The 25,570-nt window shown below is 45.4% G+C and overlaps 1 protein-coding gene across 2 annotated transcripts in view; it reads left to right on the top strand.

Moving 5' to 3' along the window:
• Positions 1 to 9,319: 9,319 nt before the first annotated feature.
• The window catches only part of CA12 (carbonic anhydrase 12), a 51,449-nt gene continuing 35,198 nt past the window's right edge, over positions 9,320 to 25,570 (top strand). Inside the window, exons 1-2 of one of the 2 annotated variants that reach the window (XM_068275788.1) lie at positions 9,320 to 9,491; positions 9,926 to 9,946. In XM_068275788.1, coding sequence (XP_068131889.1) covers positions 9,434 to 9,491; positions 9,926 to 9,946 — 79 coding nt within the window. In that variant the 5' untranslated portion in view covers positions 9,320 to 9,433. The remainder of the gene's footprint in view (positions 9,492 to 9,925; positions 9,947 to 25,570) is intronic. The other variant, XM_068275787.1, reaches the window with a different exon arrangement.

Genomic DNA, 25,570 nt, shown 5'->3' with positions numbered 1-25,570 from the left:
TTACTGCTACTACCCGTTCAGTAAATTTTTTCTACTGTTAGTCTGTGATTTATTTAGCTTCTGTACTGTGTAACAAATAATCGTTACATCACAGGCCAGCATCCATTGTTGTGACCTGTGAGTCACTGTCATTTGCCCAACCCTATTGATTGCGTCTGGCCGTGTGTGACCGACTTTAATTGTCACTGTCCGTCACACGAGTTAGTTAGTACTGTAGAGTACACTACTGCTGTTAGTAGTACTAGTATTATTTAAAAAACAACAATAAAAAAAAAAAACTTTCATTTTTTGCACCCTTTCCTACCCTTTTCTACACATTTTTTTTTTTGCTGTATTTGTATATTATTGCACAATGACTAGCAGAGGTAGAGGGCAAGGCACCACCAGGAGAGGCAGCGCCATTGCAGCAGCCACTGCCAGCAGCAGCAGGTCTGTGACTGGTCCGCCACCAACCACTGACCGCAGAGTTGTGGAGGAGGGAGCAGAGGCGCAACAGCAGCGCGTTGCGCCCATCTTTGAGACGGGTCGTCGCCCCCGGCCCATTGTGGAGAGTGAGGTGCAGGCTGTGGTGGAAATGATGGCAGAGCAGCAAGCCACCGTTTCCAGCCAGGCCTCCAGCACCAGCGAGACCAGTGCCGCCACCAGCACTCCGGTCCGCAGCAGGCCTCCACCACCGCTTGAGGTCACGGTGACCCCATCGACCAGCCTGCCCTCACTGAGCTCGGTCTTAACCCCAGTGACTGCAGCCATGTACAGGGATGTTGTGGAGCACTTTGAGCAGGAGATGATGGGGACATCATCATGCAAGGAGGAGGAGTTTGAGGTGGAGCAGTTTGTGGTTGGCGCTGATGAGGAGGGGCGTGATGCAGGGGATTTTGGGGTACAGGAGTTGGTTGAGGCGGGCTCAGAGGAGATGTTTGGAGATGATGATGATGACGACATGCTGGATCCTCCCTATGTGCCACCAGTACCACCAGCACACTTGCTTGAAGGCAACTCGTCATCGGAGGAGGAGGTGTCTCTGGCGCAGCAAGGCGGGCAGCACAGCACGTGGAAGGCAGGAGCCACAGCTGCTGCTTCAGCCGCTACAACCACCTGCAGCAAACCTCCAAGCAAGCAGAAAAAAACCCAACCCTCCAAGGGCCAAAAAAATCCCCAGCCCTCAAGCTCGAAGGGCAAGTTGAAGTCCTCAGTCTGGCGGTTCTTCACTAAGTGCCCAGTGGACGCGACCTGTGCAATTTGCAACAGTTGCGGTATCAGTCTCAGCAGAGTTCGCAATCTCCTCAAGTTGAGTACCTCGTGCATGCAGACCCACTTAGAGAGCAAACATTTTGCTGAGTACAGTGAGTTTCTGAAGGTGAAGGACAGTGGCGCAGGCAGTGGTCAGAGCCAGACAGCCACTGCACAGACTTCAGCAGCAGCATCCCACCCTCCTGCCCATCCAGCAGCAGCAGCAGCAGCAACTCACCCCCCCCCCCTCCCCGGGCAGCCAGTCCTCAGTGGCCTCATCAGCTCCCTCCACAGTGGCCTCCTCATCCTCCCGTGCAGGAAAACGCTGCCAGACCCTGCTCAGCGAGTCATTCCCCGGTGTGACCAAGGTGCTGCCTCCCGCCCACAGGCGCATCCGGGTGCTGAACGGGTTGCTTGCCCGGGCCATGTGCTCTCAGCTCCTGCCATATTCCTTTGTGCAGAAGTGAAGTGACATGAGAGCACTGCTGCAGTTTGGGATCCCGGAGTGGCAAGTCCCCACCCGCCACTACTTCTCCCGCACGGCGATCCCAGCACTGCACCGCTTTGCCATGGCGAACGTGGTCCGTGCGCTCGATCACGCCGTGAGTGCGCGGATCCACATAACCATGGATTCATGGAGCAGCCGTTTTGGGACAGACCGTTATCTGTCCTTTACGGCCCACTGGGTCAGCCTGGTGGAAAGCCAGAGCGAGGAAGCAGCAGGTCCACCCTCGGGCGCATCAGCGGCAGCAGCGGCACCAGTCGCCCACTATGTGGTGCCACCGCGTGGGGTCAGGGGAGAAGCAGCAGCTCCCGCCACCAAGTGATCCTGTCTGAACAGCAGCGTGAAGGCCCGCCACTGCCAAGCGCTGCTGGAGATGAAAAGCCTGGGGAAAAACAGCTTGACGGCAGCCAACGTGCTCCGCTACCTGAGGGAGCAGGAGAAGACGTGGCTGACCCCCAGAGGCCTCCGAGTCGGATTGGTGGTGTCCGACAATGCTGCCAGCCTGCTGGTTCCCATCAGCAGGAGAGACTTGACCCACGTCCCCTGCTTGGCCCACGTCCTCAATCTGGTGGTGCAGAAGTTCATGCGCACCTACCAGGGGATGGAGGAGCTGTTGGAATTGGCGCGGAAAATGTTGCGCACTTTCCGCCGCTCAGCTGCTGCCACAGCAAACCTGGCAGAGATCCAGCAGCGTAAGGGCCTGCCACGACACCGACTTGTCATCGATGTGCCAACTCGCTGGAACTCCACCCTGGCAATGTTGGAGCGGCAAAAGCAAGTGAGATTCTCCGGGCACCAAATAGATTTGCAAGTCACCTTTAATAAACTCCCAGCACCTTCATAGATACATACAACAATTCTAAGCCTTACAGCTGTTTCACAGGATAAACCTGCTTCTTCAGAGGCAGAAGCCTCTGCTTTTGCCTGGATATAATACTTACTGGAGGCACAGTGGATATAGCACCTGCAGCTCCTGGCCTGCCAAGTCAGCATCTAGTGCCGATTTTTCTCCTCTTCCCTGCAAAGTCAATGTTGGAGCGGCTGGTTGAGCAGAGGAGGGCTGTCAACCGGTACATCGTGGATGGCACTGTTGCCGGCACCACCAAACTCCAGCTCCTCACCAACGCACAGTGGGGGCAGATGCAGCAGGTCTGCTTGGTGTTGGCTCCCTTCCTGCAGGGAACCAACCTGGTGAGCCAGGAACGGGCATCCCTCTGCCAGTGGGTGCCCTTTGTTTGTCTGCTGGACAGAGCACTTGGCGATTTGGGAGAGGAGGCCCTGAGGCAGCTGGAACAGCAGCAGCCTGCACAGTCCACGGCTGCGCAGGTTTTTGAGTCCCTGGAGGAGGATGAGGAGGAGTTAGAGGTGCGGGACGTTGCTGCTGAGGGGGAACAGCGGAGTGCAGCAGCAGTGGTGCGAGGGTGGAGAGAGGAGGAAGAGGCTTAGGGGTCGGAGGAGGACGCTGACCCTGATGTCTCTGTTGCACGGACCACCCTGTTCCCCGTGGCAGCACACATGCTGCACTGCCTGCGCACAGACCCCAGGGTCAAGCAGATGCAAGCGAAGGAGGACGCCTGCATCAGCATGATCCTGGATCCACGGCTGAGGGGGAGGTGGGCTCAGTTTCTGCATGCTAGAGACCGTGAGCAGCGAACAAGGGAGTTGCAGTAGCTCCTTGTTCGGCGACTGGAGGAAGCCTTCCCCCAGCCTTCCACCCCCTCTGTCCCTGTCCAGCCAGCACAGCAGCCGGTGCCTGCGGCCAACAGCAGCATAAGGTGCCCAGGAGACCTGCTGTCATTGACACAGGTGCTCTACATGACGGTAGAGCAGCCGAGAGAGGAGGTGTGTGCAGCAGCCACCTCCTCTCAAAATCACAGCCAGCGCATGACCCGGATGGTGGCCGACTACATGGGGTCCTTCAGTGGGCTTGACACCGGCAGCGTGGACCCCATGGAGTACTGGGTGGAGCGCTTGCACATCTGGAGTGAGCTGGCGCAGTACGCCCTGGAAGTTCTGTTTTGCCCCCCTTCCAGCGTGCTGTCCGAGAGGTGCTTCAGTGTGGCCGGTGGCGTGGTCACCGAGAAGCACACTCGTCTGTCCACAAAGGGCGTGGACAGGCTCACATTCCTTAAGATAAACCAGGCCTGGATTGAAGGCACGTTCCAGGTACCTGTTGTCGGCGACGGGAGGACATGAGGTGCCTGGAAGTTATTCTTTGACATTAACCTTCAGTCCCTGGGTCCTGATAATTTGGCATGGTTTTTCTTTAGTTGCTGTGGTACTAACACTAGGTACCATGGCCCGGTCCTCCTCCTGCTGCTGTATTTATTTATTTATGAATTTATTTATTTAGGAATTTATTTATTTATGTATGTATTTATTTATTGTATTTATAAAGCACCAACTTATTATGCAGTGCTGACTTGATTTTCATCCTCCTGCTGTCTGTGTTCCCACCGCCAGGGTCCACAGATTACATTGCCTGCTGCCATTCGTCACTCCTCCTCCTCCTGCTGAATTTATCCTCCTGCCTATATGTGTTCCCACCACCAGGGCCCACAGAATTATGTGCTGCTACCAAGCGCCAGTAGCTTTTACGCCACTACAATAGCTATATACTGTTGTAAAAAAAAAAAAATTCTGAAGTGTCTGGGTTGAAAACTGTGCAGTCCCAGTTGTGCTGTCCGAAACCTCCTGATCTTGGTGTCTTTATTTACAGCCGTGGTACTACCAACGCTAAGTACCATGGCCTTGTTACATTGCCTGCTGCCACACGTCACTCCTCCTCCTGCTTCTGCTGCTGCTGTACTTATCCTCCTGCCTGTCTGTGTTCCCACTGCCAGGGTCCACAGAGTTATGCGCTGCCTGCTGCCATGCGCCACTAGCTATTACGCCACTACAATAGCTATATACTTTTGTAAAAAAAAATAAATTCTGAGGTGTCTGGGTTGAAAACTGTGCAGTCCCAGTTGTGCTGTCCGGAACCTCCTGATCTTGGTGTCTTTATTTACAGCCGTGGTACTACCAACGCTAAGTACCATGGCCTTGTTACATTGCCTGCTGCCACACATCACTCCTCCTCCTGCTTCTGCTGCTGCTGTACTTATCCTCCTGCCTGTCTGTGTTCCCACCACCAGGGTCCACAGAGTTATGCGCTGCCTACTGCCATGTGCCACTAGCTAATACGCCTCTACAATAGCTATATACTGTTGTAAAAAAAAATGAAAAAATTCTGAGGTGTCTGGGTTGAAAACTGTGCTGTCCCAGTTGTGCATTGGACACAATGTGGGCTTCACGACTGCTGTCTGGAACCTCCTGATCTTGGTGTCTTTATTTACAGCCGTGGTACTACCAACGCTAATTACCATGGCCTTGTTACATTGCCTGCTGCCACACGTCACTCCTCCTCCTGCTTCTGCTGCTGCTGTACTTATCTTCCTGCCTGTCTGTGTTCCCACCGCCAGGGTCCACAGAATTATGCGCTGCTGCCATGCGCCACTAGCTATTACGCCACAAATTTAGCTATGCTGGTGTTGAAGATAAAATTTTACAACAGTACACTTCTGTAAGGGAAAAAACATTAAGTTGGGTTCAAGAGGAAGAATATGAACACAAAACGAAAAAAAAGCTGGTGGTGGACGGTGAAGAAGAAGAAGAACCATGTGAAGAAGAAGAAGAAGAACCAGGTGAAGAAGAAGAAGAACCAGGTGAAGAAGAAGATGAAGAAGAACCAGGTGAAGAAGAAGAACCAGATGAAGAAGAAGAACCAGGTGAAGAAGAAGAACCAGGTGAAGAAGAAGAAGAACCAGATGAAGAAGAAGAAGAACCAGATGAAGAAGAAGAAGAACCGGATGAAGAAGAAGAAGAACCAGGTGAAGAAGAAGAACCAGGTGAAGAAGAAGAAGAACCAGGTGAAGAAGAAGAAGAACCAGATGATGAAGAAGAAGAACCAGATAAAGAAGAAGAAGAAGAACCAGATGATGAAGAAGAAGAAGAACCAGATGAAGAAGAAGAAGAACCAGATGAAGAAGAAGAAGAACCGGATGAAGAAGAAGAAGAACCAGGTGAAGAAGAAGAACCAGGTGAAGAAGAAGAAGAACCAGGTGAAGAAGAAGAAGAACCAGATGATGAAGAAGAAGAAACAGATAAAGAAGAAGAAGAAGAACCAGATGATGAAGAAGAAGAAGAACCAGATGAAGAAGAAGAAGAACCAGGTAAAGAAGAAGAAGAACCAGGTAAAGAAGAAGAAGAACCAGATGATTGAAGAAGGAGAACCAGATAATTGAAGAAGAACCAGATGATGATGAAGAAGAAGAAGAACCAGGTGATGAAGAAGAAGAACCAGATGATGATGAAGAAGGAAAATAAGAAGACGAAGAAGAACCAGGTGAAGAAGAAGAATTACATGAAAAACTTGAAGAACAAGATATCAGTGAAGAAGAAGAAGATGATGAAAATGATAGTAATGAATATGATTGATGACGAGAAAGATGGTAAAACAGAAAAAGAAAACGGTGAAGAAAAAGATGGAGAGAACAAAGACGGTGAAGACGGTGAAGAAGAATAAAGAAGAAATGCAGAAAAAAGTTTTCCATCACATTTTTTTTTTATTACACCTATTTAAATGTGATTTCCCTTTAAAAAAAAAAAAAAGCATCCGAATTTCGCGAACACGAATTTTTTCCCGAATTTTGTTATCGAACACGAACCGAATTCGAATCGAATTCGGTGATCTTGATCGATTCGAATCCGAATTTGCCCCAGACCCGAAATCGAATGTATCCGAATCGAATTTTGGTACATTCGAGCAACCCTGCTGCTTACAAAGATGCTGTACAGATTCAAAAGATCAGTACCTGCAAAAGATCTGTTCCTGCAAAAGATCCATTCCTGCAAAATGCATTCATAGTGTATGATATCTGCAGATCATCATACACACCGTGTTTAACAGACATTCATCTGCAGATCAGATCCACCAGGATGGATTTTCAGATCTGCAGATGATTGTCTGATCTGCAGATGAATGTCAGTTAAACAAGGTGTGTATGATGATCTGCAGATCTTATAGACTATATGAATGCAATTTGCAGGAACGGATCTTTGGCAGGAACAGATCTTTTGCAGATACTGATCTTTTGTGCCTGTACAGCATCTGTGTGTGCAGCATCTTGCAAAGATTTTTTTCTGATGGGGAGTTCAGCTCCATAGAAAAGACTGTGTAGAGTATGGCTCTCATACTACATGGAAGGGGGTAAAATTGGTCTGTGATCTTTCATTTTCCAAAGACTATGGTCTAATGTGTGTATGAGCCTTTAGTCTGACATTTATGAACACCTATTAACAAACACTGGACAATCCTGTTATGTTTCAAAAAAAATTATGTATTTCAAATTTCCATATAAACACACCTGAAACCCACATAGACCATCCTAATCTATTGCACTCGCCCCCTATATCGCATTTAGCAAAAATAGCATGCCATTTTTGCTAAATGGGATATAGGGGGTGAGTGCAATTGATGTAAGATTACTGTGAGCAGGGTCGGACTGGGACACCAAGGGCCCACCAAGGAAGTTTCAGCCTGGGGCCCGCTCCCCTCTCCTCCTCCCCCCCCCCCCCCCCCCCAATTTTGGGCTCACATACACATGTACTCTAGAAATTTTGCATGACTTTATGGTAGGGAATAGATTTTGAGCAATTCTGAGGACAGTCTCCAATAGGGATATGTCTAAATGCGGCGCGCCACAGCGAAACTAAATGGGTGTCACCACGCACTGGAATATCGGCGGGGTCATGATGAGTCATGGGCAGACTTAAAAAAAAATAAATACAAAACACATAATAAGTAGCGGTGTTATTCACAGAGATTAGGTCTGACCAGATACATTTTAGATAAAATATTCAAGTAGTTACATGCCTCATGATAATTCATAAAGTAGTCAAATGGCAGCAGATACCCCCACAAAATGCAATCAGGTTGCCGACAGATGCCCCCACAAAATGCAATCAGGTTGGCGGCAGATACCTCCACAAAATGCAATCAGGTTGGCTGCAGATACCCCCACACAATGCAATCAGGTTGGCTGCAGATACTCCCACACAATGCAATCAGGTTGGCTGCAGATACCCCCACACAATGCAATCAGGTTGGCTGCAGATACCCCCACACAATGCAATCAGGTTGGCTGCAGATACCCCCACACAATGCAATCAGGTTGGTGGCAGATACCCCCACAAAATGCAATCAGGTTGGCGGCAGATTCCCCCACAAAATGCAATCAGGTTGGCTGCAGATACCCCAACAAAATGCAATCAGGTTGACGGCAAATACCCCCACAAAATGCAATCAGGTTGGCTGCAGATACCCCCACAGAATGTAAACAGGTTGGCTGCAGATACCCCCACAAAATGCAAACGGGTTGGCTGCAGATACCCCCACACAATGCAATCAGGTTGGCTGCAGATACCCCCACACAATGCAATCAGGTTGGCTGCAGATACCCCCACACAATGCAATCAGGTTGGCTGCAGATACCCCCACAAAATGCAATCAGGTTGGCTGCAGATACCCCCACACAATGCAAGTCCCCCCCAGCTTGGAAGGGGGGGGGGCAGCGGGCACAGATCAGCGGGGAAGCCTCCCTCACCTAGGGGCCCCCCTTCCGCGCACCCCCCTCCTCCAAAAGTGCAGCCAGCAGCTAGCGGAGAATAGCTTACCAGCCTTCAGATGATGCTAGCTCCGCTCCGCATGCCGCTGCTGCTGCCCTGCTGGTCTCTGTCTCCTGTAGTGACGCTGTCCAATCACGCTCTCGCAGGAAGTACTGCGAGAGCGTGATTGGATAGCGTCACTGTAGGAGACAGAGACCAGCAGGGCAGCAGCGGCATGCGGAGCGGAGCTAGCATCATCTGAAGCTCTGTAGCTATTCTCCGCTCGCTGCTGGCTGCACTTCTGGAGGAGGGGGGTGCGCGGAAGGGGGGGGGCCCTAGGTGAGAGAGGGGGGGAGGCTTCCCCCCCCCTCCCCGCCACTCTGTGCCCAATTTCCCCACTTCCAAGCTGTGCCGCCCTCCCTCTTAGCTCTGGGGCCCCCAGGAGGCGGGGCAGTCGGGGCCCACCGATGGGACCATCGGTGGTTCGGTGGCTCAGTCCGAGCCTGACTGTGAGATGCATAGACAGCTAGTTTGTTTAATATTTATGAACACCTAACTATTTCCTCTGTAACACAGTCCACCCTGCAACTATGTATTGATTTAGACATATCTATGTACTTTGAGTCCTATGGGAGAAAAGGGCTTTACAAATGTTATTGTATAATGTACTGTATAGGCATATAGTTTGCAATTGTTTGCTAGTCACAGTAAAACTCATGAACAGTGATTTTCTTTGTTGTGACACTCCATCATCAGCAGTCTTCTAGCTGTGAAGTTATACAGAAACCTGTCTCTATTGACCTGCATAGCTCTGTGAAACTTGTCTCTCTCAGGTGTAATCAGTCTTTAGGATGTACAGCAGGTAGAGGGAGGAGGGGCTATAGCCTAAGCCAGGTAACAAGTTGAGCTGTGTTATTTATTGGTGACGGAAGAGTTTGGGCTGAGTCTGTGGGTTGTATGAGAACTTGCAGTGCAGCGGCTGTGAAAAGCAGAGGGTTAGAGACCAGAGGTGATTCAGACGTGCTATTCCAGTAACTGTACCTCACACAGATGTACACACTGCTCCTCAGCTTACTGACCGTGATTGCTGCACAGGCAGCCTCTGATGGTAAGGCAGGGGCACTTCACTTCCCCACTCTTTTTACTTAACAATATTAGTGTCAGTAAAGTATGATGGTACTTTTTAAAATGGATAAGATTGAGTGAAAGCTAAGGTTTATGGAGCTGTAGATATTTGAGTGCATTTTTGCTTTCCATAGCAGTCCAGATGCATTTCAGTATGTTTGCAACCTAAATGATCTCCAGTTTGCCTGCAGGAAATGTAGAATCAGAGCTCAATGGAGCTGATCTGGGCATCTGCTTCACTTTCACACCACTTCTCCTCCAATTGTCCCTTGCACTAGCTTTGATTAATCTGCTCCTAAATTTGAAATGTAGCGTACTAGAGACTGTAGGAAGCATATCCTCGTCTAGTCCATTTACACAGATGTGACCTGATGTGTGATTCTAATAGTAACTGAAGTATCTCTGCTCTGTTTACAGGACATAGCTGGGCATATACTGGTAAGTGTGACATTGAAGCTACTACATATTGCTATAAATGTATTTTACTTTTATTATTTATATGTACTGTTTTATTATTTTACTATTGAGCACCAAGTTCAAAGTTCATTTTGCAGTTACATTTTTACAAATGTGTTTGTTATACTACAATTTGAATTGCTTCACTGAAACTACACTTCCAGTGAACCTGCACCTGCCAGGAAAGCCATTTCTCCTGTTATTTAATCCTACTGTCCGTGCAAACTATTGTGCAGGGTCTGAAAAATTGCTCCAATTATTTGGCAGAACTTAGTGTTTCCTCTTCTACTTATAGTGAAGTATGCAAAGCCTTTCCGTTTCATTGAGAATATTCTTGACTTATTTGACAATTGATACTATAAGCAATAGGGGTGGTCAATGTAAATAATGCTGCGTTGATGTAGAAAAAATATGCAAACCTATGCAGTTTGAAAAATGGACGATCGACTGGTCACTTGTTAGTTCTCTGCAAGGTGCTGCTTGTGCTTCCATCCCACTCACCTCTACATAGATTGGAACAGCCAGGGCTTCAAAGCTCCCATTCCAATCACCTTTCCGTAGATTGGAATAGACTACTCAGCCTGATAGACTTCAAATACTGTATCTGTAAATTGATTGATGCAAAACTGAAACCTATATCAATCAAGAACAAAATATGTGTGTTTGTTTGTGTGTTTTTTTTTTTTTTTTTGTTTTTTTTTCCCATTCAAATGTGTACTTAGCATCAGGTACTGTATTTAATCTCCAGTGATGCACAGAACAAGATACACAAATAAGATTTACCCCCTACCTCAGCTGTGACTACTGGTACATGATTTTTAAAACCACACAGACTTGAAACCTTTTCTTAGGCCTGGAACCCACTATAAAACGCTATCGCTAATCGCAATCACTAGCGTTTTGTATGAGCAGTTTGTAAGCGATTTCCTGAGCGTTTTAGGGAGCGATTTTTAAAAAGTGTATTAATTTGCCAGCGGTTGTGTAGCGGTTTAAAGTCTGATTGGGCTTTTCAATTTTAATTTTGTTAGTGTGCAGTAACTTCAAAACGCTAGCAAAATCGCACCGTGCAGGTTTTGATGAGCGATTATATACTTTGAAGCACAAACGCTAACAAAATGCTGCATGTCCTGCGTTTGCGATTTTTGCTAATCGCAATCGCTTCTGTGGAATTTTCACCATCCATTTACATTGGCAGAGCGTTTAGGAAAATCGCTAGCGATTTATTACGCTCCCTAAATGCTCAAATTGCTCTAGTAGGTTCCAGCCCTGAGTCAGTACCAGTAATCCCCCAATTCATCATTATACGGAATTCCAAACTTAACAAATTCTATATTTGCATTGAAAAACCACAAAATAGTGTTTTTGTTTTTAATTTTTTATTGTGAATATGTTTTTGTATTCACTAAAGACCAATTATGGTTTGTGTGACTGTGAGGGCTGATGTACACCAAGAGTGCTTGTGAGCACTTTTAAAAAAACGTTAGCACTTTGGAAAGCTCTTGGCTATTATATTTGAATGGGATTGATGGATCACACCACAGCGGTGTGATTTTCATGCAAACATGCATAATACAGCATTTCTGCACTTTTCTGAGGTGATTCAGCATCAGGTCGCATTCACGGTGGCACGTTGTGGAGCTATGTTATAAAGTCTTATAAAGCAGTTTACCGTGCAGCAAGGATAATCCTGAGCCGATCACAGTGCGATGTTAATGTCGCATTTAAAAAATGTTGCGTTATGGTAACGCCCTTCTTGCTTGCAGTGCGCTACTCTAAACGCAGACTCATTGCGACTTTAACGTTGCATTTAAAATGCAACGTCCCACGGTGAATATGCCCTCAATGTTAAGTATAGGAAAGTGGAAAATCACCCTGAAAAGAGCATGATCAGAGCAATTTTCCAAGTGTTTTTGTGACAGAACCAGTACACTAGCAGCTGTATTAGACAAACTACACAAAAACACTTAGAAAAAAGCTAGGTATAAATAGAAAATCGCTAGGCACATGCCTAGAATCACTAGAAAAATCAATTCTAAAAGCACTGAGCGTTTTGCGACCTACACTAATGTGCGCTAGCCCTTAATTTGTGAAAATATGTTCACAATAGTTTTTTTTTTTTTTTTTTTTTTTTTTTTTTAAATATTCCCTTTTTCCTGCTTTGTATATTTGCTTTCATGTCCTTTAAGTATGCATACATATATTTTGCTAAGTATGTGAAAAAAGTTTGTAGGCAAACATAATTTCCTGTAATTTTCTGAAGTGGAGGAATTTGGAAATCCACATAATCCGTGTGCAGAATCCTTAGTGAACACCTGTGCAGCTGAAGGAAAATATGCCAACTGTTTCCATGTTCTGCCTTTGTCACTGCTCTTTGCCACCACCTTCAGCCACATGTTTTCTTCTGTAATGCTGGGAAATGCAGTCTTAAGGTGGGTACACACATCAGATAAAAGTATTTGGAAAATGAAAGATCACAGACCAATTTTACCCCCTTCCATGTAGTATGAGAGGGTACCTACAGTGTATTCTATTGAGCTGAACTCCCCATCAGATAAAAATCTTTGCAAGATGCTGCACACATGCAAAAGATCAGTCCCTGCAAAAATGCATTCATATTCTATGATATCTGGAGATCTTGTACACATCTTGTTTAAAGCCCAATCTACACGATACGATTCTTTGTACGATTCGATTTCGATTACGATTCTATTTGTGATTCGATTAAATCCGACATGTCCGATCGGGATTCGATTCAGTTCGATTTGCAATTGCAAAGCAATGGCAAATCGAATTGAATCGAATCCCGATCGGACATGTCGGATTTAATCAAATCGTAAATAGAATCGTAATCGAATCATATCATGTAGATTTGGCTTTACAGACATTCATCTGCAGATCAGACAATTATCTGCAGATCTAAAGATCCATCCTGGTGGATCTGATCTGCAGACTAATGTCTGTTAAACAAGGTGTGTATGATGATCTGCAGATATCATAGACTCTGAATGCAATTTGCAGGAACTGATCTTTTGCATGTGTACAGCATCTTGCAAAGATCTTTATCTGATGGGGAGTTCTGCTCAATAGAATACACTGTGTCAGTATGGCTTTTATACTACATGGAATGGGGTAAAATTGGTCTCTGATCTTTCATTTTCCAAAGACTTTTATCTAATGTGTGTACCCACCTTTAGGCCTGGGACTCACTAGAGATCTTGTTTTCTCATTTTTGGAGCTTCAACATTTTTTCAAAAAGGCTTTGTTAATGTATGTCTATGGTGTTGAGCCCACTGGAGCGATTGCAATTAGGTCTAATCGCAATCACAGGACATACATTTTGTGAGTGTTTGCGCTCAATACAATACCTAACCTAATGCTACATACACACTTGAAAGATCACAGACCAATTTTACCCCCTTCCATTTAGTATGAGAGCCATACCTACAGTCTATTCTATTGAGCTGAACTCCTCATAAGATAAAAATCTTTGCAAGATGCTGCACACAAAGATGCTGTACACATTCAAAAGAGATGTTCCTGCAAAAGATCCGTTCCTGCAAAATGCATTCATAGTCTGAGGCCTGCAGATCCTCATACACACCTTGTTTAACAGACATTCCTCTGAAGATCCATCCTGGTGGATCTGATCTGCAGATGAATGTCTGTTAAACAAGTTGTGTATGAGGATCTGCAGATATCAGACTATGAATGCATTTTGCAGGAACGGATCTTTTGCAGATACTGATCTTTTGAATGTGTGCAGCATCTTGCTAAGATTTTATCTGATGAGGAATTCAGCTCCATAGAATAGACTGTGTGTAGAGTATGGCTCCCATACTACATGGAAGGGGGTAAAATTGGTCTCTAATCCTTCAGGTGTGTGCACACCATTACCTTTTTATTATACTCAGGGACTCGCAGGGTGAATCTTGATTGACCCAACCATGTTGTGAAGTGGTGTATGGTGTAAACCCACCATTGAGGCCTGGAACCCACTGCAATATGCTTTCGCTAATCGCAAGCGCTAGCATTTTGTATGAGCAGTTTGTCAGCGGTTCCATGAGCGTTTTAGGAAGTGATTTTTACAAAGTGTTTCAATTCGCCAGCGATTGTTTAGTGATTAGCATTTTAAAGTCTGATTGGTCCTTTCAATTAATTTTTAATTTTGTTAGTGTGTGGTAAGGTTAAAACGCTAGCAAAATCGCTCCATGCAGGTTTTAATAAGTGATTACATCAGCGTTTATATACTTTACATTGAACCACTAACGCTCCCAAAATGCTGCATTTCCTACGATTGTGATTTGAGCTATCGCAAATGCGCCAGTGGAAGTTGCCCCATCCATTAACATTAGCTGAGCGTTTTGGCAAAACGCTAGCGTTTTGAATCGCTCCAGAAATGCTCACAAAACCGCTCTTGTGGGTTCCAGCCCTTAGGGCTTGTTGACACCTAGGGAGTTTTTTTTACTCAGTTTTATAAACCCCTGGGCGCTTCTTTACCCTTATTGTCACGCACGCACACACACGTTGTGGGCGGGGTTCAAAAACAGACCATGTTTGAAGGCATTATTGTCTTTTTAAAGTAGAGGCGACCACCACCAATCGCAGTCTGGGACACCACAAGTGGAGACGGGTTAACTATCTCCACCTGCTTCCTGTGGTTGGTTGCCCTCAGCAACCCACCTTTTGTGAGTAGCCCTCTTATCATTGTTTTCACTGTTACTGACATACTACACCATTTGGGCTCCTGATTTTTGATTTGTCTCTTTCTAGGGTGTCTCCTGACACCCCATCCACTGCAGCAATAAAATAACGCACAATGCAGAAAACGCATGGTTTTCTACGCTGCCTGGTGTGTTCCCAGCCTCCTACTCTTTCTTGCATATCATCTACAGGTTCGGTTTTTTTTTTGTTTTTTTTTCAAAATCTTTTTGTTTGTTTTATCAACAAAACAAACAACAACGAGAGAACCTCTTGTTCAACTGACAGTGTGAATTATAAATGTGAACATAAACACATAAATTCCATGTATATGCACCGTCAGTTGAAACACTACCACCCAGTCCCTCCCTAACCCACCCCGCAAGTTGCCCAGAACTACAACCTGCCTTGGTTCCCATCCTGTGCAGCATTAGGGGCGAATGACTAGAGAAATTAAACCCCAGAACCCATAGTGATAAAATATGAAGAGATTCACCGCTGCACGGAAATTACCTGATGGATATATTCCAGCATAGCAAATGTATATCTGATAATGATGATGATAATAATACGTAGGCAACAGTGTTGTCATCTAGTTTTGAGGGAACAAATAGACTACAGAGCCATTAGAAACAGGTGACCCATATATCACTTATTCAGCCTAACAACAAAGTAGAAAAACACGTTGCTACCATAGCATGTAACTGACACATATAGATGATGAAACATTAGGAACATAGCATAAAAAAATATCCGGGAGGGAGTATAAACGCCACAGTCACTTTAATAGCAAAGTATAGCATATTAAAAGGGAGAGTAGGCCAGAATGTAAACTATATGCTTTATCAAGTAGGCTTTTTATTTGCAGATGAACGGTGAGGCCGACCTGAGCCTATGCTTTCAAGCCAGTTTGCAGCAGCTTGAGGAGTAGTGAAAAATAGAGCTTCTTCTTTGTACAACACGAGTTTGGCCGGGTATAGCATGCTATACAGGAGCTGTTTGTCACGAAGTTGTTTCTTTATTTCAAAAAAAGCAAGTCTCTGCTCCTGTATTAAAACAGAGAAATCTTGAGATATATGTATATGAATTGGAGATCCGTTAAATTGTAAGGGTGCTTGTGAAAGTCTGATAACTTTAAGAATATTGGCCTTGTCTCGGTAATTAAGTAGCTTTGCAATCAGAGGATGCGGAGGCTGGCCTGGTTTGGGGGGTTTCCCAGGGATTCTGTGAGCCCTTTCAATGGAGAATGTACGAGAGGGTTGAAAGTCAGACAAAACAGAGAGAATCCATTGCTCCAGAAATTCCTCAGTGGCAGAGCCCTCTGCTTTTTCAGGAAATCCGACAAATCTTAAATTGCTTCTTCTGGACCTGTTCTCTAAGTCAGATAGTTTAAGGCTAATTTCACACCAGGACGTTGCGTTAGAGGCGGCGTTAAGGTCGCATAACGTCCCCCTAACTCAACGCCTGGTGGTGCTGGATCTGGACGTCAGAGTGAGCCGCGTTGTGCAGCTCACTCTGGCGTCAGTGATGCCGTGATGCGCACTCTTGTGCGCATGCGGCATCACGTGGTCCCGCCGGCCAATCGCCGCACAGAGCGGCTGCTCCAGGATGTAAACACTGCACGTCACAACGTGCAGTGCATAATAATTAGCCATGTGCCTGGCCGCTCTCCGCTCCTCCCCAACATTACTGAGCATGTGCAAGCAGTCTAACGCGGCTCAACCGCGTCCAAAGTACTGCATGCAGTACGTTGTCTTGTGACGCAGCATTACAATGTAACGCAACGTCCGCACTGTGAACAGCCTCATTGATTTTTCATTGCTGTGCGGTGGGGTGCGTCCCACTGTGAAACCAGCCTTAAGGAATGTGCATCTGAAATCTTACTGCGATATACCATGTCAGACTTTAATGGCCGCATATTGTCCTCCAAGTCACTGATTCGCTTCTCAGCCTCCCCCGCACGCTCCCTCATCTTTTGCAAATCAGCCTTGACAAGTGAAAGATCCGATTGAATAGTGTCAAACTTGCCATTAATAAAGGTTTTTAGCTCTGATATGGCGTCTAGCAGCTGTAATCTAGAGGGCTCCTCGCTAGAGTCTGGGCCTGCAGAAGCCTGTGACGCAGTAACTTCTCCCTTGTGTGTGCTAGCCCCTGGGCGGGAGTGCTTGTACTCACTGCGCTGATCTTTAGGGGAATCGGGCGTAACAGGGCTTCCAGCGTCTCCCTCCAGAGGCAAGGTATCATCCAGCGTGTTCTGCTGAGCTGGATCGGCAGGAGAGAGATCCGCGCCATCTTGCTGAGCGCCATGCGCGTACTGCGCCAGGCGCTCTGATATCCCGGTCTGCTTGACTCCAGCTTTTTTTAAGCATCTTGCCGGTGTCACGCCGTTCAGGGGGCTATGCTGAGCTATCGTGGGGAAAAAAAACCCAGCAGCCGTGGGCTCAGGATGTCTTCAGGATAGCTAGGTTCAGCGGAGCTTAGGAGCTGCACGTCCTCAAAGCTCCATAGCCAGGCCACGCCCCCATCTACAGGTTCTTAAACCCTATAGCATATTTTTGATTTAACATTTTATGCTGAAAAGTAGCCAATTTTTAAATAAATGTGGGGGTTATCCCCTGACTATGAGCTATAAAATCGGCAACTTATGCTAATTCACTGGATCTAGCAACAAGGTTTTTTTTTTTTTTTTTTTTTTTTTTTTTTTTTTTTTTTTTTTTTTTTTTTTTTTTTTTGATGAGGTTGGGAGCACACTAGGCAGTGCGGAAAACCATGCATTTTCTGCCCTGTGTGATGTGTTTTTCTTCAATCTTTTTCCTTTATCAGTTGAGTAAAATCGTGTCATATTTAAAGAAAGAAGGGGGGGGGGGGTGAAAAACCTGTCCTTTGCTGCAAGTTTTACATGGGGGCCCCCTCCAAGTGCTATATACATAACAGATGATATGGCGCACCAAAACCAATCAAGGACAACCAGTGTCAGAGGTGCAAGAAGGGGATGGGAAACTGTATATTAATGATTACTACTGTTCAAAGCATCTCTAGAAGTGTATATAATTTGCACAGGACCAATAGAGTGAATACTGTAGTTGAGGGAGTGCCCCTTGGGACCCCACCCCGCTGGCCCAAGAGCCCCAATGTAGTCGATACCTCTGCAACCCCTTGCTACGCCACTGAGCCCATAGACTTTTATTATTGGCCAAAACACTAGCGTTTTCCGTAACTCTAGTCTATTGTTTTTGTTCGGTGTGCCACTAGAAACAAGAAAATCAGCGTTTTGATACGTGTGTGTGTGTACTCCTTTTAAGGCCTCTTGCACACTGCAAGTGATTCCGATTCAGATTACGCTTTTTAGTCAGTTTTTACATCGGATTCAGATTCCGATTTGCAGTTTGCTCCCTGCACACTGATTAAAAAGCGGAATCTGAATCGCTTGCCGTGTTCAAGAGGCCTAAGTATGCATGAAGTGATGACCCAAGAATATGGATTTTGCTATATCCTACCCTCAGGAACCCATGCTTTTTTGAGCATTTAGGGATCGCTTTAAATCGCTAGCAATTTCCCTAAATGATCTGTAAATGTAACAAATTCTACAGTAAGATTGTGATTAGCCAAATCGTAAATCGCAGGACATGCAACAATTTGGGAGCATTTGCGATTCAGTGCAAAGTATTGAACGCTGGCAAATTGCTCCTGAATCGCTACACCTAGTGATTTGTGTAAGATTTGAAATTACTTAAAACTGGTGTCACTCAAACCTTATTACAAAAATATGGCAACTAGAATCAGAGATGGAAGATGTAGTGGACCCTAGGTAAGGCCGTAGCTTCGGCTTCTTGCGGGGTGGGTTTTTTTTTCCTCTCCTCTGAGGTGGAGGGGTAGGAGACTGACAGGTGGACCCTTCGACACCAACTAGGCTCAAAGAACCTGCCTAGGTTGCCCTGTGGATGAGCCTTCTCTGACTGGAATATACTACACTCAAGATGGTATTTTTGGCTAGGAATTATATAACTGTCAGGCTGGGCCTGGGTGCACACTTGGCAGTGCGTGAAAGGTCGCGTGTATTGTGTGTTTGCAAATCACTAGGACGTCAACAGGAAGCAGAAATGCATTAGAAAACAGTTTGTTTTTACAAAAACGCAATACATTGCGTCACCATTGACTTTCATTACGTGCGTTGTTTTTGTTTTCTTTTCTTTTTTGTTTTTGAAAATATGCAACAAAACCAGCATTTAAAAAAAAAAAAAAACACATGCGTATTTTAATGCATCCCATTAACTTAACATTATAAGCATTAAAGAAAATCTGGGGACTTTTTTTCTCGTCAGTGTCTCTTTAACGCTGCATTTTGAGCAATGCTAGCATTTCTGCTTAGTGTGTTCCTAGCCAGGGGCAAACGCAGGATTTTTAAGGGGGGGGTTCCTGAAAGGTCCAGAAGCACGTATGTCCCGAGTGCTTCCGAATACAGGTGGCTCCATACTGCCCATGCACAAAAGTGCGCTGGCGTATTACGGAGCTGCCTATCTTTGGAAGTACTCAAGGACACTAGTGTTTCTGAGGGCTTCTGGTAGCAGCAAATGTGAACGGGGTACAGCGCTGGAACAACTCCCCAAGAGAGGAACAGGAGATAGACTTAGTTTGGACAATTCAGTGGAATATGCTACATAGTTTCACATAGCGCAAGCGATACCCATAAGATGCAGGGATATATGCATCTGCGGAAGATGTCGGCGCTACATAAATACTAAATAATAATATTTTGCCTCACCAGGATTGCACTTTTATTTAGCTTTCCTGTAAGACAAGAACACACAGTCAGCTCTAGGGGAAGAGGGAAACAAAGGTGAATGAGGGAGGGCTGGTGCACACCGAGTGCTTCTGAGCGTTTTTCAAATCAACAGTGATTTGAAAAGCGCTTGGCTAATGTTACCCTATGTGGGTGTTCCCACAGCAGCGTTGTGATTTTTTTCAAAATCGCAGGTATACTGCATGTAGCATGTTTTTGAGCAATTCATTCAAAAATCGCTCTGAAAATCACTTCACAAAATCACACTCACAAATTGCTAGCGATTGCTATTGTCATTTTGGCGTTGCACTAGCCCAGAGAGAGGAGTGGAGAAATTGAGAATAGCCTGAGATGGAGCAGAGAACTTATCTGTATTGAAGTCCCACATCACACAGGCTACTTGCCTGTAATCGGACTCCTGTCCCTGTCAGTCTCTCACACAAGTCAGAAAGAAGCCCTCCTGGAGTCTAGGGACTGTCAAAAACTTTTCAGCTTGTTATCCACACCTTATCCACACATGCAGTCATTATAACAATGGGGAGAGACCAGACAGATGTTTGCCCACAGACCCTGAGTCCAGGCAAGCTCTGCATCATGCTGTGCATATTTACCAGCTTGCCTGCACTCTAATTTCATCATGTCTGACACTTCTGTGCTGTGGAGTCCAGGACTCCATAATCAACATTCTCTCACTGCAGGCTGCATCTTCTTGTGAGGGAAGCTGGGCTGCCTCTCTCATTCTATTAGCTGGAGGGAAGCACCAGAAGTAAGAAGGGAGGGAGAATGAGGCTGTTTATATTATGCGGGCTTCCCTGGCTGAATACACAGCTCAGTGCAGGGGGGAGGTTCCAGACACCCGGAATAGCCCCCTGAGTTCGCCAGTGAGCCTGAGGCTTCTTTCACACTGCATCCGTTGCGACCATAGGATTGCAGTTCATTGCAATTATGTTTCTATAGTAAGTTCACATTAGTGGAGCGGTGGTTGCTGTCGGAATAATGTGCAGCATGCTGTGCATTTACAGTGGCAGTAAAGCATATTTTAATGTACTGTATGCTTTTATATCACACGTAACATGCAATATGACTTTTGACTGGTGGAAACAAAATGACAAATCATGATAGTTGTGAGTACCTTGGCGTATGAGCCCTTACAGGCCCAAGGGCAACATCTTGGAAACCGACCCATAATGTTGGGTAGGAGAACCTTAGGCGATACATAATGTAGCCCATTTTGGCTTGCCTGGAGCTCTTCAATATGTGGCTTTTATACTTTTTGCAGGTTTGCTCTCTGTTTGGGGCTGCATTGGTTGGGGCTCATGTATGCATATACTTATGTCTGCTAACATTTATGTTAGGTTTTCTATCTCTTGTCCAATATGTCTTAAAGTGGACCCAAATTGGCAGATAGGCAAGATCGGGGAGCGTGTGCTGCTGACAGGGTTGAGCGTTAGATAGGCCTGTGTTCTGTGTCCTGAGTGCAGATTCTTGCTGCTATCACATTGTCATGAACAGCTAAGTCCTTCTTAGGGCTGGTACATTGTTTTTCTTGCTATTGTATAGCTGCTCTATGTCCAGTGCACAAGTTAGCTGTTGGAGACAGGTTTGCTGGTCCTAGTAGTGCACAACCAAACCCCCATACTCCTTCACTACCGCTACTGGCATCTAGCATACACTACTGCCCCCTGTATAAGGCCTCAGTGCAGAACACTTTTTTTTTTTTTTTTTTTTTTTTTTTTTTTTTTATTCAAAATATTTAGTTGCACTATTCTGACACATACAAAGATAAACACTCCTTCAAGCCTATGAGCATTTCAGTGCATGCTTTTCACCCTTCTCTTTTCATAACTAGGGTTATACAGGTGGCAGCCATTAGCAATTCCTCCTTTGCTGGACACCATGTACTCCACCAGTTTGCTGGATTCTGTCCCGGCAATATGAAAGGAAGGGAGGAGTACCTCCAATAATTGTAAAATGTTTTATATTTGTCATCATGCAGCTGAAAAAAGGCTGCTATTTATTTTGAATTTAGAAAACAGATTTTATTTTTGAAATCTTGCATTTTTAATTTGGGTCCACTTTAAAGAGAAACTCCGACCAAGAATTGAATGTTATCCCAATCAGTAGCTGATACCCCCTTTTACATGAGAAATGTATTCCTTTTCACAAACAGACCATCAGGGGGCGCTGTATGACTGATATTGTGGTGAAACCCCTCCCACAAGAAGCTCTAAGTACCGAGGTATTCCTGGCAGTTTCCTGTCTGTGAACCCTGTTGCATTGTGGGAAATAGCCGTTTACAGCTGTTTCCAACTGCCAAAACAGCAAGCAGCAGCTACATCACTTGCCAGCAGTAAAAATGTCAGCATGTGATAAATCAGGGATTTAAAATATTTTACAATGGGCAAACACTGACTAAATCATTTATACATAATTATTGTAAAAATGAATCACTTTTTTTATTACATTATTTTCACTGGAGTTCCTCTTTTAACTGTCAATTAACTACCTCAGCTTGGCCATAGAGGCTGGAAAAATGCTCTCGCCTGCACTCCCACGAACATGAGCACAAGCATGGTGACCACTACACAAAGACTGCCGCCGAGAGGACTAACCTTTTTATTTCCTGGAGGTGTCAACTAGCAAAAAAAACAATGATTTGCTCACCAACGTTATTACTAAAGCTCTTTGCGGTTGTCTGTGGTGGGTTTAACGCGGCGTTTCGTCTGTGTGAACCGGGCCTAACCCTTACATTAACTTTATCGCCGTGTACGCACGCCAGACATTTTTAAAGCTTTGAATTCCACAAATTTAGATTAAAACACGACTCTGCTTCAACTACGTAATCTTTAGTGGGACTTTTGGCATGGATCACCCTCCTGCATGCCACAGTCCAGGTGTTAGGCCTCTTGAGGCCGCATTCACAGTGGGAAGTTGCGTTGTAGTGCAAGTCGCAATGCAGCATTACGTTAACCTCCTTGCTGGTTATCCCGAGCTCAGCTCGGGGTAACCTGCGCAGGAGGATTTCTCCGGCCCCGCTGGGCCGATTTGCATAATTTTTTTTTTTTCCTACATGCAGCTAGCACTTTGCTAGCTGCGTGTAGTACGCGATCGCCGCCGATTCGCCGCTACCCGCCGAGCCGCCCCCCCCGCCCTAGACCCCTGCGCAGCCTGGCCCTGGGCTCGCTACATGATTTAAAAAAAAAATACATTTAAAAAAAGTGCGGCGCTGCCTCCTTGCCGGATTTTTTAGAACGGCAAGGAGGTTAAGTTGTAATGCTGAATTGCGACTTTCATTACAACGCACCCTGTAGAAAAGGGACTAAAAGGCGGGAGCCCAATAGTGCAGTATGTCAATATCAAATGTAAAAAAATAAGAAGAATGCTACTCACAAATGAGGGTTGCAAGGAGCAACCAACCACAGGAAGCAGGTGGAGACCATAAACCCAACTCCGCTCGGGGTGTTTCTGGGAGCACCCGGATGTGGTCGCTCTCTTGAAAAAATCGGAGACAGAAGTCCACCGTAGTGGCAGCCACTGGTATACTGTCACCTACCCTCCGGACAGGTTATGTACGAGGGTGTATTATGCACAAGTTGGGGGGGGGGGGTGGAGAGAGGTGCCCTGGTGTGTACAAAAAACTTCTAAAAACAGTTTAAAAATGAAAAGGGTAACGAGGTGTCTTACCTCAATGGCGAAATCTTTGTAACATACAAAAGATTTTTATTTAGCACAGGCAACGCGCTTCACAGGTCTGAGCCCGCATCCTCAGGCCAATAACCGTGCCAAATGATAAACATCAGTAAGCTTGGGGAGCCTCAGAGGGAGCTTAGACCCGCGAAACGCATTGCCTGTACTAAATAAAAATCTTTTGTATGTTACAAAGATTTCATCATTGAGGTAAGACACCTCGTTACCCTTTTCGTTTTAAAACTTTAACAAAAGTTTGTTAAAATTGTAATACTTTTTAACAAACTCCACTCTCCTTCCCTAATTTTGGATAGACATGAGATTCCCTCACTATCGGTCTCATGTGAATTTGGGGTTATCGCCTGAAAGGTAATTTATCTTGCTCTCAGAATTAACAAAAGTTTTATATCGACTTCTACTTTAAGTTGGGAACGTGGGAAGCTTAGTTTCCAGAAGAGTAGCTAGTAAAATGTATTACACAGCTATAAAAAAAAAACAAAAACACACCTACCCAAACATGACATCTGCAACATACTTTTTCTAGCCACTCTGCTAACCAGCCCTATAAATGGTAAGAGGTTGGACAGGATTTGACTGCATAGACTGTAAAGCTAGAGCATGAAATGGTGTTTTAGTGCTGCCACCCTTTTTCCAGTCCTTTAGTAAAAGAGGCATTTTTTTTTCCTCAAGGACATCTATTTTGGACTCCACTTTGTGACAGTGGCTGCATTCCTTTGTGAAATAACTGTAGTAATAGGTTGAACCTGTTGTAGCTGGCTTTATCTAGAAACTGGGAAGTTTTTATGTAGGCATTGCTGTTATGCTTGTAATCTTTTTACCTTTTTATTTTCATATAAGACATTTGACATTTTGTCTTTGCTTATGTTTGTGTTTAAAATGGTAGATAAATTGCTACTTCTTGATTACTCTTCTTCATAGAAGAAAACTGGTAAGTATTGGTATGTACCAGTTTAACTAGATTGAGGTAAAGGACATTGTGACAGGAAAAAAAAAGTTCTACTGTAACCTTATGTCATTGTGTGCACTCAACTACTACATCCCTCAAGCCAAGCAGGGGTTTTCATTTGTGACCTTCAGGGCCCTTTCACATTGAGGCGGTGCTGTAAATTTACCACACCCTACAGCAGCCTAATGTTCACACTCCCCACGTAGCGGTACACTGCTTCGGAAGTGCCCTATCTAATGCGCTTTAATACCTACGTTGCCTTGCGGCGATCTGCGTCGGACCGAAAGTCATGTAAGTCTGTGGTAATGCGCAGACACTGCACCGACAATCTGCAGTGTGAAGCCAGCCTCGAGGTACACTGTTTTCTATAACCTGTAGCTGCAAAGCTGCATTAATTTCTTGCCTGCAGCAATCTGAGTACCGTATTTTTATTTAATGTTGTATTTATGTGCATCATAAGGCTCTAGTTCCCATTATTTTCTGTACAGCTGACCCACCTCTCACCACACATCCCTGGATAGTACTGCTGGGGTACAGTGTGTTAATTTTGGCGGATCAGAGTATTTTATTATGGGGATATTGCTGTTCTATAAGAAAAACCCTAACTATTTCACACAGTGGACTTGCTTAGTGGAATTGGGATCACCAATATCTAGTTACCTACTGTGTCCCAGCTCTGGAGAGCTGATTTTACAGAGCTATGTTGTTGGTGGCTTGGTAAAGACGGTGTACGTAGAAAAAAGTGAGCGGGGCAATAGAGCGGCTCCTCCTATTAGCATGTACAGGTAGTACTTCCTGTATACGTGCTGTCACCAAGAAAGCCACTCTTGTGTCTCTCTCGCTGTCTGCAGGTGCGTCACCACGCTGAGGTCAGTGCTGCATTCCAAGTTAGGCATGCAGCGAAGAAGGGCCAGGGATCAGCCGACAGGGGACAATGTGTGGTGGAGGGTGGCCGCCAATTTGAGGAGGAAAAGGATCAGTGACGGGAGGGGGGCAGAATGCCTGCCCATCAAGTGGCTGTGGCATCATGGCAGGACCACCCCTGGATAAGATTCAAGCAGTTGTAGCAATGGAACATTCTTAAGTCTTTGGTATAAAAAAAATAAAAAACTGTCCTGAAGTTGCTGCTTCTATAAAATGCAAGGAGAAATGATTTGCATCTCATCGATCATCCCTAGTGATGCGATTATGTTGCCTTATGTTGTCCTTGCGCTATTGCAACAGATGTAACGTGAAAGGGCCCTTGGCTGGATTGAGGGCTATGCAGAACTACAATGCTTTTTAGATGCTCTTTGGAGTCGCTGGCAGTCGCCGACTATTTCTAAAGTGCTAGGCTAATTTAAAGTCATTGGAGTGGAGCCCGCAGGGCTATTGCAATTTGATGCGATCACGTGTCCTGCAATATTTCTGGAGCAATAGAGGTAAGTGATGGTCAAAACTGCTTTCCTCTAAATCGCTCATTTTTTAAGTTGCA

The sequence above is a fragment of the Hyperolius riggenbachi genome, chromosome 3 (genome assembly GCF_040937935.1).
Source record: "Hyperolius riggenbachi isolate aHypRig1 chromosome 3, aHypRig1.pri, whole genome shotgun sequence".
Lineage (NCBI taxonomy): Eukaryota > Metazoa > Chordata > Amphibia > Anura > Hyperoliidae > Hyperolius > Hyperolius riggenbachi.
This window is presented reverse-complemented; position numbering and strand designations above follow the sequence as displayed.